Source organism: Bos indicus, chromosome 7 (assembly GCF_029378745.1).
Source record: "Bos indicus isolate NIAB-ARS_2022 breed Sahiwal x Tharparkar chromosome 7, NIAB-ARS_B.indTharparkar_mat_pri_1.0, whole genome shotgun sequence".
Lineage (NCBI taxonomy): Eukaryota > Metazoa > Chordata > Mammalia > Artiodactyla > Bovidae > Bos > Bos indicus.
The window spans coordinates 14,500,305-14,516,974 of record NC_091766.1 but is presented as its reverse complement, the minus strand read 5'-3'; the positions used below and the strand labels follow the sequence as shown (position 1 = coordinate 14,516,974).

The 16,670-nt window shown below is 52.4% G+C and overlaps 1 protein-coding gene and 1 non-coding gene across 2 annotated transcripts; one reads left to right on the top strand and one right to left on the bottom strand.

Annotated features, from left to right (window-relative positions):
• Positions 1-1,044: 1,044 nt before the first annotated feature.
• LOC139184263 (U6 spliceosomal RNA) lies at positions 1,045-1,148 on the bottom strand. Its single transcript, XR_011567856.1, has one exon. It is a non-coding gene; the product is annotated as a U6 spliceosomal RNA (small nuclear RNA).
• Positions 1,149-8,805: 7,657 nt separating this feature from the next.
• On the top strand, positions 8,806-16,670 carry S1PR2 (sphingosine-1-phosphate receptor 2). Its single transcript, XM_019964131.2, has 2 exons — positions 8,806-9,023; positions 14,091-16,670. The coding sequence occupies exon 2, from the start codon at positions 14,133-14,135 to the stop codon at positions 15,189-15,191; it is 1,059 nt and encodes a 352-aa protein (XP_019819690.1). The 5' UTR covers positions 8,806-9,023; positions 14,091-14,132; the 3' UTR covers positions 15,192-16,670.

Sequence of the window (16,670 nt, the reverse complement as noted above, 5' to 3'; positions counted from 1 at the left end):
CTCATCAACATAACCAATCCTGGTATTAAATCCCATCTGTTTGAGATACTTCTATTTTCCTAAATTGACTCTGACTCATTTGAAGAGACCCTGATGCTGGGAAAGATTGAGGGTAGGAGGAGAAGAGGATGACAGAGGATGAGATGGTTGGATGGCATCACCAACTCAATGGACATGAGTTTGGGTAGGCTCTGGGAGTTGGTGATGGACAGGGAGGCCTGGTGTGCTGCAGTACATGGGGTCGCAAAGAGTCAGACACGACTGAGTGACTGAACTGAACTAATGCAACGCAGTTGTGAAGGATTTTTATTTAAGATACAATTAAAAAAAAAAAAAGATGGAGAACGAAATGGCAACCCACTCCAGTATTCTTGCCTGGGAAATCCCATGGACAGAGAACCTGTCAGGCTACAGTCCATGGGGTTAAGAGAGTTGGACACAACTTAGCGACTAAACAAACTACATTTAGTACAAAATGCTCAAATGGAAAAATAAGTAGGTTTATACCTTTATGAACCCAGTGAAGTAAGCTAAGGATTCAAAAAATTCTTTTAAGTAATGTACTAATGGTTAATTAAGATTCATATCTCAGGTATTTTTCCTGGTTATATTTATAGTTATATTTTGAAGGGTTTTTTTTTTAGGTACATTAAAATATGACCTGCATTTAAAAAAAAAAAACCCAGAAATTCTTTTTTTACAGTGCACAGTTCTGCAAATTTCCACAAACATATGTAGTCATATTACCACCACCACAATCAAACTATAGAAAGGTTCCATCACCAAAAAATTCCACTATGCTTTTTTGTTGTCAGCCCCTCCCTCCACCCTCAGCCCCTATATATCCCTGGTTATTCATTGTATGTATAGTTTGGCCTTTTCTGAAATAACAGAAGGGGAATCATACAGTATGCAGCTTTTTGTGCCTGCCTTCTTTCTCCCACCACAATGCATCTGAGATTCATCCATGTTGTTCTATACCGCTGCTTTCTTTTATTGCCTGCACCACGTCTTAGTTGTGGGATTTCAGGGCTTTTTTTTTTTTCCCTAATGGAACGCTTCGTGAATTTGCCTGTCATCGTTGTGCAGGGGCCATGCTAATCTCAGTATCATTCCAGTTTTAGTATATGTGCTGCTGAAGTGAGCACCACATGCGAGGTCTTTAGTTGCTGCAGACAAGCTGTTAGTTGCAGCACGTGGGATCTAGTTCCCTGATCAGGGATCGAATCCAGGTCTCCCACACTGGGAGCCTGGAGTCTTAGCCACCAGACCTCCAGGGAAGTCCCACCACTAGTTCCTCTGAGAACTTGAAGTTTCAGATATTACATTCCTGAGTGGTCTTCCATGTGAAGACAAACTGCAGCATGTCTATTCATTCATTAAAGGAGCTGCTGTGAGCTTCTGATGGGTTGATATTTACACAGGACTTGGGACAGTAAACTGGCGCATGATGTATGTGTCAGCTGTTATTACTTTGCTGGAGCAGGGCTGAAGTGGGCTACGGGGGTTCCCCTCCCCTCACAGCACGTCTCCCTCATCTAGAAGAGAGAGCTGAGCCTGGGCTGCAGCTCCATCTGGTGCCGACGTGGCAGGGGTGGCCTCCCCCAGCGGCCTCCCTACCCCATCCCTGAAGCTGAAAGTGGGCCTCAAGCCCATGGGTGGATGAAACGAGGCCACTGCAGCTCCACAGCCTGCCAAGATCAGCATCTGGAAAGCCTCTCTGCAGCTGGGCCCCTCCCCCGCTTGTGCTGGGGTGATGATGAGAAAGTTGGGACCTGTCTCAGACACTGCTCCTCCTGCCAAAACCTGAGAGCTGGGGGATGGGGGTGGGGGGACAGTGGAGGCCCACTGGATCAAGGGACATTCTAGGCCTCATCCTCATAGGGGAGTTCACAAAATCGGGGGTGGAGACTTCCCTGGTGGTCCAATGGCTAGGACTCCAGGCTCCTGATGCAGAGGACCTGGGTTCCATCCCTGATCAGGGAACTAGACCCCCACATGCTGCCACTGAAAAATCCTGCAGGTGACCACTTAAGACCCCGTGTGCTGCAACTAAGACCTGGTACAGCCCAAATAAATAGATTAAAAAAATTTTTTTTTAATTGGAGTAGGGTGGGATCAGAGGTCAGAGGGATTCCTTCACCTCTGGACTGTGGAGAAGAACATTCTACACCTCACCAGTTGCTGATGTGGTTCTGAGCAATAACCACAGCCCTCCTATTCCAAGGCACCAGGGCAGGGATAGGGTGGGGGTGGGGGTGGGGGTGATGTTCACTGCATCAGGAGTGGGACAGGGACTTGGGATAAAAAGAAGAGCAGAGAGGGCTCTGGTTCAAATCCCACCACAATCGTGTGCCTCAATTTCCTTATCTTTAAAATGGGGTGATGTGGAAAGTGCAAAACTATGGGGACAGTGAAAAAAACCAATGGTTGTCAGTGATTAAGGATGAGGAGAGGGGAATGAATGGCCAGAGCACAGAGGGTTTTTAGGGTAGTGAAACTATCTGTATGATACTATAAGGGTGGATAGGTATCATTATTTTTTCTTCCATTTTTTCCCCATTTTGTTTAGTCACTAAGTCGTATCTGACTCTTTTGCAACTCCATGGACTGTAGCCCACAGGCCTCCTCTGTTGGTGGAATTTTCCAGGCAAGAATACTGGACATCTTCAAGAATGTCCCTTGAAGATCCCCTTCTCCAGGGAATCTTTTCGACCCAGAGATCGAACCTGCATCTCCTGCATTGGCAGGTGGATTCTTTACCACTGAGCCACCAGGGAAGCCCGTGTATCATTATGCTGCTGCTGCTGCTGCTGCTAAGTCGCTTCAGTTGTGTCCAACTCTGTGCGACCCCATAGACGGCAGCCCATCAGGCTCCCCCATCCCTGGGATTCTCCAGGCAAGAACACTGGAGTGGGTTGCCATTTCCTTCTCCAATGCATGAAAGTAAAAAGTGAAAGTGAAGTCGCTCAGTCGTGTCCGACTCTTAGCGACCCCATGGACTGCAGCCTACCAAGCTCCTCCACCCATGGGATTTTCCAGGCAAGAGTACTGGAGTGGGGTGCCATTGCCTTCTCCGATGTATCATTATACATTTGACCAAACCCATAGAATGTACAACACTGAGTGAACCCTCATGTACACCACGGACTTGGGGGGTGATAATGATGTATGTTTGTAGGTTCATCAGTGGTAACAAATGTACTACTCTGTTGTGGGGAGCTGTTGACAGTGGGGGAAGCTATGCATGTAAAAGGGGGTAGATGGGCCATTCTCTGTACTTTCTGCTCAATTTTCCTGTGAACCTAAGACTATTCTAAAAAACTAAAGTCTAGGGACTTCCCTGGTGGTCCAATGATTAAGTGCTTCCAATGCAAGGGGTGCAAGTTGGATCCCTGCTCTGGGAACTAAGATCCCATATGGCACTTGCTGCAGCCAAAAAATGAAAGAAAAAGAAAGTCCCTATAAAAAGTGGAATTATGATGATAACAATAATACCCACCTCCTAGGCGTGGAGGACTCATGCAGCCGCACCCAGCACAGTCTGTCTGTGTCTGTGAGCATTAGCCATTAGTGTCGGTGGCCCTGTAATTACAGAAGGCTGCTCCAAGCCTCTTCCTTTTCTTCTTTTTCCCTTGCTTGTGAGCTCGGTAAGAAAAGGGCCCCATTTCCTTCCTCTTCCACTGTTCTCTCACTTAGAGATTCCCGCTCTCTGAGTCCCCGCCACAGGGAGGTTCCAGCTTTCCTCTAGATAACCCGCCCCGCCACCGCCGCCCAGACGATCTGGGTGTCTACGCAAGTGGTTCCCAGTTCTCTAGCCTGTCCCCTCAGCTGACCCGGTGTAGATCTCATATGGCCCCAGTAATGGGAGGTGGAGGGGGAGGCGGAAGTTGCTTGCGGGTGTATCTGTGTGTCCCTGGGGACATCACCTTTGTCTAGGCGCCACGGTACCCCTAACAGACGGCCGGATGTATCTGCAGACTTGATATTACCCACACACTCCCCCCTCCCGCAGGTCCCTTGAGAGGACGGCAAACTGCTGAGGCAGCCTAGGCGAGCTGGGGAGGGGGGCACTTCCTCCCCAGTCTCAGGTCCTCACAGAGGGCTAAGATTTCCGCTCTGATAGCTCCCTTGCAAGGAAAGGACCTGGTTTGTCTTTGGTTTTTTTTTTTTGTGTGTGTGTGTGTGCCTTGTCCTCTATGGGTTGAACACCTGGTTTCTAGACTTTGCATGGCTGCACTTCATCTGGGCAGAGGATTCGGAGAGGTTTTGCTGAGGTTCCGAGTGGACCCCACCATCTAGCCCCGAAGCTTAGTGGACACTGAATCTGAGTCAGGAAAAGGAGCAAAGCCACTCTCCGGCTTTTTAAAATCTTCTCACCAAAGCCTTGCTACCTCGTGTGTTAGAACTGTTTGGTTTCTTCTGTCTCTTCCATTGGACTTTCAGTTTTGGATGGCAGAAACCAACAAGGTATCACTATAGCTAGCTCAGAGCATTCTCTGTTGCATTACATGAATATATATGCCACAGACACGTAACACTAATATATTGACTCTTAATATTTATTTCCTTATTGATAACTTAAATATGTGTATTCTTAATATAAATTCATTTCACAGTGACATGTTGAATAAATAGCACAGGTATGTTTATTGATGATGTTATTGTTGATTTATGTTATTGATACTATTTGTTATTATTATTATAGAAACAATTTTACAGCTAAAAAGCCTGGTGATTTGTTACTTCAATGTGATTTTTCATGTCTTTGTAAATTTTTTGAGTTTGTAATATGAGCTAAAAATTTCAAACATTCCCTCCCCCCAGGGTACCCCATGAAAAGTCTGGTCCCCTCTCACCTGTCCCCCTGCCCGCTCTGTGTCCCTCCCTGAGGGTAACCACTGTGACGGTGTCTTGTGCCTCCCCCCAACCCCCCTGATATGGCCTGGTTGTCCACAGGCAAATGTGTATGTATTTTCACCTGTCCCCCTGTCTCTCTCCCTGGAGGTAACCACTGTGACGGGGTCTTGTGCCTTCTCCCCAATACGGCCTGTTTCTCCACAGGCAAATGTGTGTGTATTTATACAGTCCTTATAAATAAATATATCCAGAAACGCAGGCAAGCGAGCAATGCAAACTCATCTACATTGTGCTTTTTTCATCTTACGTTGAAAACAGTTTCATATCAGGACGACTCCGATTTTCCTTTTTAATAGGCATAAATCAGGTCAGATCAGATCAGTCACTCAGTTGTGTCCAAATGGATCAACTTTAATTTCCTTTTTCAAAGTTTTGCTTTTCAACCTGATTTATGGAGTATGGTATGCATACAGAAGCGTGCACTAAACTTCTCTTTCTCTCTTTTTTATTGGTTGCATTTTTTGGGATTCAAGCATCCATAGTTTTTTTTTAAATTTCATCTTTTATGAAGCATGATTGACGTGTAAAATGGTAAGTTAAAGTGTACATCCAGGTGATTTGACATATGTATATACTGAAAGGATTCCCCCTCATCCAGTTAATGAACACATCTTTCACCTCACGTTTTTATCTTGTGTGTGTGTGTAACAGCAGTTCAGTTCTACTCTCAGCAAATTTCAATTCTTTGATACAGTATTATCAACTGTAGTCACTGTGCTGTATATTATATTCGCAGCCTTATTTATCTTATAACTGAAAGTTTGCACCCTTTTGCTAATCTCTCCCCATTTCCCCCACACCCCAGCATCTGGCAATCACCTTTCCTACTCTCTGTTTCTATAAGTTTTTTTTAAAGATTCCAGTATAAGGGATAGCATGCAGTATTTAGGGGCCTCCCCTGTGGCTCAGTGGTAAAGAATTCACCTGCAATACAGCAGCTGCAGGAGACCCTAGGTTGGGAAGATCCCCTGGAGGAGGGCATGGCAACCCACTCCAGTATTCTTTCCTGGAGAATCCAAATGGACAGAGGAAAACGGAAGGCTACAGTCCATGGAGTTGCAAAGAGTTGAACACAACTGAAGTGACTTAGCACGCATGTGGTACTTGTTTTTGTCTGGCTCATTTCGCTTAGCATAAAGCCCTCAAATTTCATCCATGTCGTTGAAAATGACAGAATTTCTTTTCTAATCAGTGAACAATATTCCATTATGTATATGTGTATGTATATATATGTATATTTATGTGTGTGTGCATTCTCAGTTACTCAGTCGTGTTCGACTATTTGTGACCCCATGGGCTGTAGCCTGCCAGGCTCCTCTGTCCATGGGGATTCTCCAGGCAAGAATACTGGAGTGGGTTGCCATTTTCTACTCCAGGGAATCTTCCCAACCCAGGAATTGAACCCTCATTTCCTGCATTGGCAGGTGGATTCTTTATCCCCGGGGGACACCGTATGTATAAATGAATCTTACATCTTTATCCATTCATCTGTTGACAGACACAAGTTGTTTCCATATCTTGGCTACTGCAAATAATACTGCAACAGATGTGGAAGTGCAGATACCCTTTTGTGTCATTTTGCTTTACAACACTCTTTACTGAAGTATATTAGACATACGAGGAATTCCCTGGTGGTCCAGTGGTTAAGATTCCTCACTTTCACTACCAAAAGCCTGCGTTCTATCCCTGGTTGAGGAACTAAGATCCCACGTGCTGTACCGCACAACCAAATACACACAGAAGAGTGTACCTACCCTCTCCCTGTTTTTTCTTACACTGTCTGGGTATCAGGGCTTCCCTGATGGTTCAGACAGGAAAGAATCTGCCTGCAACGTGGGAGACCTGGGTTCCCTCCCTGGGTTGGGAAGATCCCCTGGAGGAGGGCATGGCAACCCACTCCAGTATTCAGTAATCCACAAAGAGTCGGACACTAAGTGACTAAGCACACGTCTGCGTACAAGCAGTCTAACTTTCAGCTTAATTGATCAATTAATTTTTTTGACCACATGGCTTCTTAGTTTCCTGACCAGAGACTGAACCTGGGCCATGGCAGTGAAAGCCCCAAGTCCTAACCACTGGACCGCCTGTGAATTCCCTCAACGTAACTTATTGTTGGAATAGGCCAAGTATGTACATGTTACAAAAGTCAAAAGATACAAAAGCACTCACAGAGTGAAAGTTATGTCCCTCCCATGCCGTCCCCTATCTTTCAGTTCCTCTCCCAGGAAATTTATCAGTTTCTTCTTTCTGTAATACTTTAGATATTCTGAGCAAGTATGTGTGCATGCTAAGTTGCTTCAGTCGTGTTCAACTCTTTGTGACACTATGGACTGTAGCCCGCCAGGCTCCTCTGTCCATGGGATTCTCCAGGCAAGAATACTGGAGTGGGTTGCCATTTCCTCCTCCAGAGGAAACTTCCTGACCCAGGGATTGAACCCAAGTCTCCTGCAGCTGCTGCGTTGCATGAAAATTCTTTACCACTGAGCCAGTGGAGAAGCCCTGAGCAAGTATAGTAGAACATCAACTTGGGACAGGGAGTTTTATCTGTTTTGTTTCCTGATATATCTCCAGCCTTTGAGAATGGTGTCTGGCACATGCGGGTGCTTACTGTATTGTGGTAAGTAAACATATAAGCAGATGATGTATTCATTTCCACAAATAGTGCCTTTCTGTACATAGGTTCCATGAAGGGAAGGACTTTTTTCCCTTTTCTGTTCACTGCTATGCCTGTGCGTGGGATCTTGGACACTCAGTCATGTTTGACTCTTTGTGACCCCATGGACTATAACCTGCCAGGCTCCCTTGTCCATGGAATTTTTCCAGGCAAGAATATGGGAATGGGTTGCCATTTCCAAAGGAGTGAGGGACATATCGTCTAGTCCCTGATTTCACACGCACACATCAGTAAATGCAGGTGGGCTTCATCTCTGCGGCCAGGCACACAGAGATGCCCAGGAAAAGCTCAATGGGAAAAAATGGGAAACTAAAGAACTGGCTAGGACTTCCCTGGCAGTCCAGTGGTTAAAACTCTGTGCTGCCACTGCAGGGGGCATGGGGTTTGATCCCTGGTTGGGGAATTAAGATCCCTCATAGCTCAGCCAAAAAGACTGGGACCCAACTTAAAAAGCAAGAATTAGCTTGGGCCCGCTGGTCGACCACAAGGAAAATACCCAATTGGACAGAGGCAGTGGAGGCTGCTGAGTGCTCCCCCAGTCTTCTAGGGCAGAGGGGCCAGGGCCTCAATTCTGGGGCCTTATTAAGGCAAAAACCAATCCATTCTTTGTGGCAGGGCCTAGCACATAGTGGGCTTCCCTGGCTCAGTGGTAAAGCATCCACCCATCAGTGGGTCCTGGGTCAGGAAGATCCCCTGGATAAGGAAATAGCTACCCACTCCAGTATTCTTGTTTGGGAAATCAAAATCCCAAGGAGGAGTCCAGGGCTACAGTCCAAGGGGTTGCAAGAGTCAGACACCACCTAGCGCCTAAACCACCGCCACCACCTAGCACATAATAGGAACTTGCTTTTTTGTTGGATGAACACACAGTGGGCGCTTAATGCCTGTTTGTTGTGTTGACCTTAGTAGGTGCTTCCTGGCTCCTTGCTGAATAAGTAAGGCAATTCCTTGCCCTCCTGCAATTCCAGGATCCCAGGCAGGGGCCAAGAGTATATCTGCAATCCAAGACAGTTATTTCAGGTTGAGGCCACCTGGGCAGGAGCGACTGGACAGTACGGGTCTGCGTGACGTCATGCGTTGGCCGGTTCTCACGGGTGGGGGCTGGGAGGGGGCAGGGCTGGAGGTGGGGGTGCGGACAAAGGGACCCTGTGCGCCTCCCCCACGCCCGCCCTCGCGCGCGCCCCGCTGAGCTGATCACATCTGGAATTCATTGCTGCTGCCGCCGGCCGGAAAGGAGGAGGCGGAGACAGGGCGCGGCGAGTGGGGGGGCCAAGGCGGCTCTTCCCTCCCTGTCCCTGAGTCCCCAGTCCCCAGCCCCGGGACGCAGTGGAGCCCGGCGGGCAGTCCCAGCCCCTGCCGCGGCCGTCCCGGGGGACGCAGGCGCCAAAGCCCCTCCGGCCCGGGCAAGGAGCCGGATCGGCCTAGCCAGGTGAGCGTGCGTGGCGAGGGGGAGGCAGAAAGGGCGGGCCCGGGTCCCCGGAGGTCTCGGATCGGAGCTAGGAAAGCCCGCTAGGGGTCGGGGGCTCCCTGGGCGCGCACGCACTGCTGGTCCTCCGGTTGCACCCAGGGAGTGGTCATCGTGCGCCCTCTCCACGATCCTAGGAGGCCCCATTGCCTTGGCCGCGAACCCCCAGACTGAGTTCCCCGCCTTCTCCAGCGGCAGGAAGTTGGCCGGGAGGAGAAGGCGGAATCCAAGCGCTTTCGGTCGGAGACTGGGAGGCAGGATGGCGTGCACCCCGGACCAGGGGGTTTGGGGACTGTGTATGGGGGAGGGGAGGACGCCCCTCTTCGCTGACTCTGGCTGGACGCTGGCGAAAGGTGCTGCGCTCCGCAGTACAGCCAAGCCAAGGGGCGGGGCTCCGGAGGAAGGCAGATGCCCACCTCCTGCACTTCTGATCCTCTGCCTCAGTTTCCCTGAGTAGTTCATCTCTTCCAGTCCTCCGCCCCGCCTCCCGTGGGGTCGTGGCTTTGTTCTGGAAGGAAAGTGAACCTGAGGCTGCGTGGCTTCGGCGCCTCTTCTTTCCCCTGGGGCCTGGGGATGGGGCGCGGGCGCGGGCACGCGTGCCGCCGACCCCGCGCGGTTCTGGGCCCAGACAAGCGTGGGAACCTAGCCCACTCCTTCTGGCACGAGTTGACTCATCGGGGATTTCCATCCCCTTACCAGACTCTTCCCTAGTCAGACACTCCAGGCGCCACGCGCTGAGCCCACGGTGCCCCGCGTGGCGCGACACGGGCGCGGCACTCGCGGTGCAGCTGTCGCTGGACCCCTCACCCCGCCTCTCCCCAGTCCTCTGGGAAGATCGAGGCGGGGCCCCGGGCTGGACGCACAGGCGTCGCCCATTCCCACTTGGAGACTTGGGGGTCCCCTGCGTGCGGCTGTCGCGGAAGAAAGGAGGCGCGGCCCCAGAAGCAGCCAGTGTGGATACCGTGCATTCCACCGCCAGATAAGGAGGCCGAGACTGCGGCCCAAGGGCGGGGGCGGGTTGTGCGTGTCTCCAAGGAGACGCTGGGCTTCGCCTGGTGGGGGTGGCCTGCCAGCGGACCAGAGGTGTCTCCAGCCTCCTTTACTGTTGTCTGAGCCTGGGCTGAGTTTAGGAGCCTCCACCCTCGGGGGCCCTCGTTCACTTGTTCATTCATTCATCTATTCATCCATCTATCCATTCATCCATCCATCCCACACATTTTCTGAGTGCTTTCTAAGTATGCCAGGCATTCTTCCAGGGACTGAAGGATTTAGTTGCTGGCCTCTGACACACATTCAACCATGGAAGCTGACAAAAAACAAGAAATACAATGATAATTTTTGAAATTGGCAAGTGCTGTGAATATAATAAAAGATGCTGTGATAGAAAGGGCCTAGGGAAGGTGGCTAGGATAGCCTAGTGGTTAGAGGCCACTAAACAGAAACCTGAAAGATAGGAAGGCCATGCCAGGTGAACAAACAGCAGAGGCAAAAGCTCTGAGGTCGGCATGGGGCTGAAACGTGAGAGGCCAGTGTGGTTCAGTGGAATGGCTCTGGGGGAGAGTGGGAGGAGGGGAGGTGGGCAGGGGTCACTTTGGATACTGGGGAACCATGGAAGAGTTTGGAGGTGAGGAGTGACATATTGAAGCTATAAATTTAAAAGCTCCCCCTGGCTGCTGCATGGAGAATGGCAGTATAGGGGGGTTTGGATGCATGCATGTGAGCTTGGTCGTGTCTGACTCTTTGTGACCCCTGGACTGTAGCCTGCCAGGGATTTCCTCTGTCCTTGGGATTTCCTAGGCCAGAATACCAGAGTGGATTGCCTTTTCCCCCTCCAGGGGATCTTCCCGACCTAGGGATTGAAATGCAGGCAGATTCTTTACCACGAGCCACCTGGGAAATGGAAACTGAAGGGAAACGGAGCCCAGGGGGATATCCTAGGGCAAGGGGTATGGGATCTGTGAATGCCCAGAGGAACAGTAACCACAGGGCATGCCTCCATAGAACTTGCGGGATGGGCTCCTGGAAGCCACTGAGACTTCCTCCTGCCTTCCTCTCTCTTTAATCTCCCCCTGAACAGTCTTGGTGTGTCTCGCTTTCCTTCCCTCCAAACCCCATCGCTTGTCCCTCTTGCTTCAGGCCTGGCCATTCCCCAGTGCTGAGCCTAGTGACCTCTTACTGAGCATCTGGGAGGTGACTGCCTTGGTGAAGATGAAGAGGAGTCAGGCTCTGCGTTAGCCACGCCTGGGAGCCTGATGCAGGGAGGGGAAGCAGGCCAGGCCTGTATTTGCCTCAGGGTGACTGTGCCAGCTCCAGCCTCCAGACCCTGGTTCCTCTTTCTGGGAATCGTCCTAATGGAGAAGAAAGAGGCATTCGTCTTCTCTAACTAACCACCCTTCCTTCTGAGGCTATAAGAAGTGATGGTAGTCTCCCAAGGAAGAAGACGACATTTTGGTCAGTCCCTGGGGTATGAGGACTGAAACCACTTCTTATTTATCTAGGAATCGGCCATAAATCTTTCTCTGGGCCGCCAGACAGGAGAGAGGTTTGAGGGGCGGTGCAGGGGGCACACCCTGGGTTCTAGCCCACCAGCAAGGGTGCTTCCCAGACCTGCCACAGGCCCTCAGTTCTCAATTATGATCCCCAGGAGGGGGCCAGTAGGCCAGGGCAGCTCGAGGGTGACTGGTCGGGGTGACCCAGCGGTCAGGCTGTGGTTCAGACTCTCCCCGGGGACATCCACAGTCTTAACAATGTCCTCGAAAAGAAATGAGCTCCAACCGCCTGGAAAGAGCCCGCTCAGTAGTGCAAACCATAGAGCGCCCCCAACTGGGCCAATCAAATGTCGAGGATGCAAAGCTCAGGCCAATAGGCCTGAGTTGCTCAATACTCTGGGATTGAAAATAAGCCAATCAGAGCGCGGGGCTGTTTCTGGCCTGTCGGTCGGTCTGGTAAGGCCCAAGACCTGGGCCAAGCCCGCTGCAATGGGCAGAGGGCATCGGGGCGCCTGGGCCCCGTCCGGCAGGGAAACAAGGGGCCTCTGTGTGGCTATCTGGGCGGAGCGACAGTCCCTGGGGATGCGCACAAGCCTTTCTCTGTTCCCAAACTAGGACGGATGTCCTTTTGCCCAGGGGGAGCAGCTGCCTCTATCAGGCCGGGGGCCAGGGCGCCCCTCCGAGGGGGTGTCCGAGACTGAGATGGCTGGGCGACCCCAGAAGCCCCTCATCATTCCCAAGCTCACTGAGAACCAGCCTAACCAGCCTTTTCTGGAACCGGTGCTCCTGGCATGCACGAGGTCCTTGCAAGGCATGTTTCCAGGGACTTTGGGAGGGCTGTTCCCGTACCCGCCCCCCTCCATTAACTAACTGCTGGTCTGGAGCTTCTTCCTGGCCCCCGTGAAAGGCAGACCCTACACCAGTTCCTCTGAGACCACCTCCTGGCCCCCGCCCCAATTCCCAAGGGGGGGAAGGCCATGGTATTGGCCTCTAACCCTCTCTGCCTACGCTCTCCTTCCAGCCCCCTCCCCCAACGGCTCAGTTTTCCTTGGGAGAGGGGTGACTCAGGCTTTCATGGAAGGGAATACCATCCCCTCCTCTTCCCCGCGGGGCTGCACGCCCCCTCACCACTCACATGACTTCGGCCCAGCTGCCCCATCCTCCCAGCCAGGACCTCCCAGAAGGGTCTTCTGTGGCTCCCCTATCCCATCATCCCCTCCCAGCCTTCCCCACACCGGATGTGACTGGAGAGCAAAGACTCCACCCTGTGTGTTCCAAGGCCCTCACATCTGGATTTCATCCTGGCTGGGGAGGGGGGTGCCACAGGGCCCTGCCCACCCAGCTAAGACCCTGTGTCCCAGGGCAGGGCTAGATGGTGCTGATGAGAACAGGCTGTTGTGGACTCTTGCCCAGCTGGCTCACTCAACATCCCCTCCCAAAAGACTGGGAGGAAGGCACCTAGTCCCTACCTATGGTATGGCAGGAAGAGGGGAGCTAATAATATTAGCTAATATTTATTACGTGCCTGCTATGTGCTAAATGTGCTGCATGTATCATTCAACAGGATTTTCCCATCACCCCTCTAAAATGGGCTTTCTTCTCCCCATTGCACAGATGAGGCCACTGAGACCTAGAGACCAAGCATCGAGTGACTTGGCCCAGCATCCCACACCATGTCAGATATGGGAGTGGGGCTGAACCCTGGATTGCCTGCAAGGTCTATGTCCTTGAAGATGATGTGACCTCTGTAATGCTCAAACCTCGGGGCCGCCCTGGTGTCTCCCCAAAACCTTATCTTGGGAACACCTAGGGCCTCTAGGCTTAGACCCAGCCTGAAGTCCAGAGCAGTGGGTGGTAATGAGCAGGGGATGGTGCTATCAGCGACCAGCATCTCGCTGACCCAGGTTGGCAGGTGGCACGGGGCCCGAGGCTCCAGTGTATTCAAGAAAGGAGACAAGCCTCCAGGTTCTGGCTAAGACTCCCTCTCTGGGTGGGTGGGTAAGGCTTCTAGAAGTCTACTTCACGTCTCTTATGCCCTTTAGGGGAGCTTCTGTTCCTTTGCAAGACACTGTAGTCTAGAGGTTTTAGACGCTTTGGAGTGGGTCTCTGAGGCTCTGCCACTGACTAGTTTCGAGGCTTTGGGAAAGTGAATTGATCTCTCTGGGTTTCCCATTTGTAAAGCAGTGCTCGTTTGCTCAGTCACTCAGTCGTGTCTGACTCTTTGTGACCCAGTGGACTAAAGCCTGCCAGGCTCCTCTGTCCATGGGATTCTCTATACAAAAATACTGGAATGGGTTGCTATGCCCTCCTCCAGGGGATCTTCCCAACTCAGGGATCGAACCTGCGTCTCTTGCCTCTCCTGCATTGTCAGGCAGATTCTTTACCACTAGTGCCACCTGGGAAGCCCCCCATTTGTAAAGCAAAGATGACAATAATTCTGACTTCATGTGACAGAGCTGGAACGTGAACCACAGCCTAGTCCAGAGTCAGTCCAAGCTGCAGCCACAGCACTGACCTGTCTGTCTGTGTTTTCTCTCTGCAGCATCAACAGCCCCATGGCCCCGGCTGGCTACTGAGCCCCACCATGGGCGGCGTGTACTCAGAGTACCTAAGCTCCAGCAAGGTCAGGGAACACTATAATTACACCAAGGAGAGTCCCGACACAAAGGATACGCCCTCCCGTCAGGTGGCCTCGGCCCTCATCATCCTCCTGTGTTGTGCCATCGTAGTAGAGAACCTGCTGGTGCTCATCGCAGTTGCCCGCAACAGCAAGTTCCACTCGGCCATGTATCTGTTCCTGGGCAACCTAGCAGCATCAGACCTGTTGGCGGGCGTGGCCTTCATAGCCAATACCTTGCTCTCGGGTTCAGTCACACTGGGGCTGACACCTGTGCAGTGGTTCGCCCGCGAGGGCTCTGCCTTCATCACGCTCTCCGCCTCCGTCTTCAGCCTCCTGGCCATCGCCATTGAGCGGCACGTGGCCATTGCCAAGGTCAAGCTCTACGGCAGCGACAAGAGCTGCCGCATGCTGCTGCTCATCGCAGCCTCGTGGCTCATCTCGCTGGTCCTTGGCGGCCTGCCCATCCTCGGCTGGAACTGCCTGGGCCACCTGGAGGCCTGCTCCACCGTTCTGCCGCTCTACGCCAAGCCCTACGTGCTCTGCGTGGTGACCATCTTCTCGGTCATCCTGTCGGCCATCGTAGCTCTGTACATCCGCATCTACTGCGTGGTCCGCTCCAGCCAGGCCGATGTGGCTGCCCCACAGACGCTCGCCCTGCTCAAGACGGTCACCATCGTGCTGGGTGTCTTTATCTTCTGCTGGTTGCCCGCCTTTAGCATCCTCCTCTTGGACTATGCCTGTCCGGTCCGCACCTGCCCTATGCTCTACCAGGCCCACTACTTTTTTGCCTTCGCCACCCTCAACTCGCTGCTCAACCCAGTCATCTACACGTGGCGCAGCCGGGACCTGCGGCGGGAGGTGTTACGGCCGCTGCAGTGCTGGCGGCAGGCAGCAGGGATGCAAGGGCGGCGGGACAGAACCCCGGGCCACCACCTCCTACCCCTTCGCAGCTCCAGTTCCCTGGAGAAGGGCATGCACGTGCCCACGTCACCCACATTTCTGGAGGGCAACACAATTGTGTGAGGGGCAAGTGGGCTGACAGCCAGGCCACCTTGGCAGAGAGTTCCATGGAGAAGCTCCAGGGACCCGGGACAGAAATGGGGCCGAGGGGGGCAGGGGTTGCCAAGTAAGATGCCCCCATTTCACAGACCCGGGTGACGCTGAAGATTTTTCATGCTTGGGATGGTCGACTGAGGCTTTGACCAGTCAGATGGCACAGTGGCAGCAGGGTCCTGGGGCTCAGCATGGTGACCTCGTTGGAACTGGATTGTGGGGAGGACTGGGGACGGGGGTGGAGTGGGGGAACCTGGAAAGGGCCTGAGTGACAGCAGGCAGGTGCTCTAGTGGAACACAGCAAAAGAGCCATTTCCAACCCCGTCTGAAGGATGTCAGCATTTCACAACGCTGACCTGCCGCCCTGCTTCTGACTCCCCTCTCTGAATTTACCATCCCCCCTTGCCACCTTCTTCTGGCCACCTCGGAGCCTACTCCCCTGGAACCACTGTGTCCCTAGGGGCTGGAGACCTCCTCTCTGACCTTTCTGGGTGGCCCTGGGGCTAACAGTTCCTGGCCTCAAATCCACAGCTTCCCCAAATGTCACCAGCTGCCACTCTGGCAACTTCTTCCTTGTCTTTTCTTCTCATTCTACAAGTGAGATGCCAGGAAACCACGTGGGGGGTGGGGGGGACTAACCCCCATTCTCAGACCTCATCGGCCAGATTGCACTACTGGGGGCTCAGAAGAGTCACCCAGGGCTGAGAAAACTGGTCTGGGGACCTGAGGAGGGCTCTCCCAGTGGGGCAGGGTGGAATAGGAGAAAGTTCTAGGGGAGCTGTTGACACCAGACCTCTGGCCCCCCATAAAATAACCACCCTTCCTCAAGCTCCACTCACTTCCAGACCCAGCCAAGATACCCAATCTAAGGCAGGACAGCCTTGAGCCTCCTGTGCCTGCTTTCCAGCTACATCAGATGGAGCACAGGGGGTGGGGGTACCAAGGACAATGGTGGGATACCCTCTTTTAACCCACTCCAGAAGGACTTTGCTAAATTCTGTGGATGGAGGGAAGGGATATTGCGGTACAAACATGTATTTATGTGCGTCTGTCAGTGTCTGTGCGTGTGTGTGTGTGTGTGTGTGTGTATGTGTGTGTGTGTGTGTAATATCTGTGGTCCCCTCCCCTTGCCATGTCTCCCAGGATGCATGCTATTTTGTCTCCTCTCGTCTGTAATGAAGCTGCCAAAGAGGGGTCTGGTCCCTGCACCGACCCCTGTGTCATTGCTGGCTTATCTCCCCACTGGAGAACTGGGGTGCAGCTCACCTGGGGGTGGGGGGAAGGAACCCTCACACCTGAAAGTGATTTCTTGTGACTGCAAAGGCTGGGGGAGGGGATCTTTGGGGGGGCAAGGAGCCAGTTGGGGGCTTGTATCCCCTTACACAGCTCCCCGGATGCCCCTCCTGCCAGAGACTCAGGCCCAGGCCAATAAACGGTTCAGTGTCTGTT

Bases quoted from the DNA above. Each gene is read 5' to 3' on its own strand.
- S1PR2 (XM_019964131.2), top strand. From the start codon at position 14,133: ATGGGCGGCGTGTACTCAGAGTACCTAAGCTCCAGCAAGGTCAGGGAA.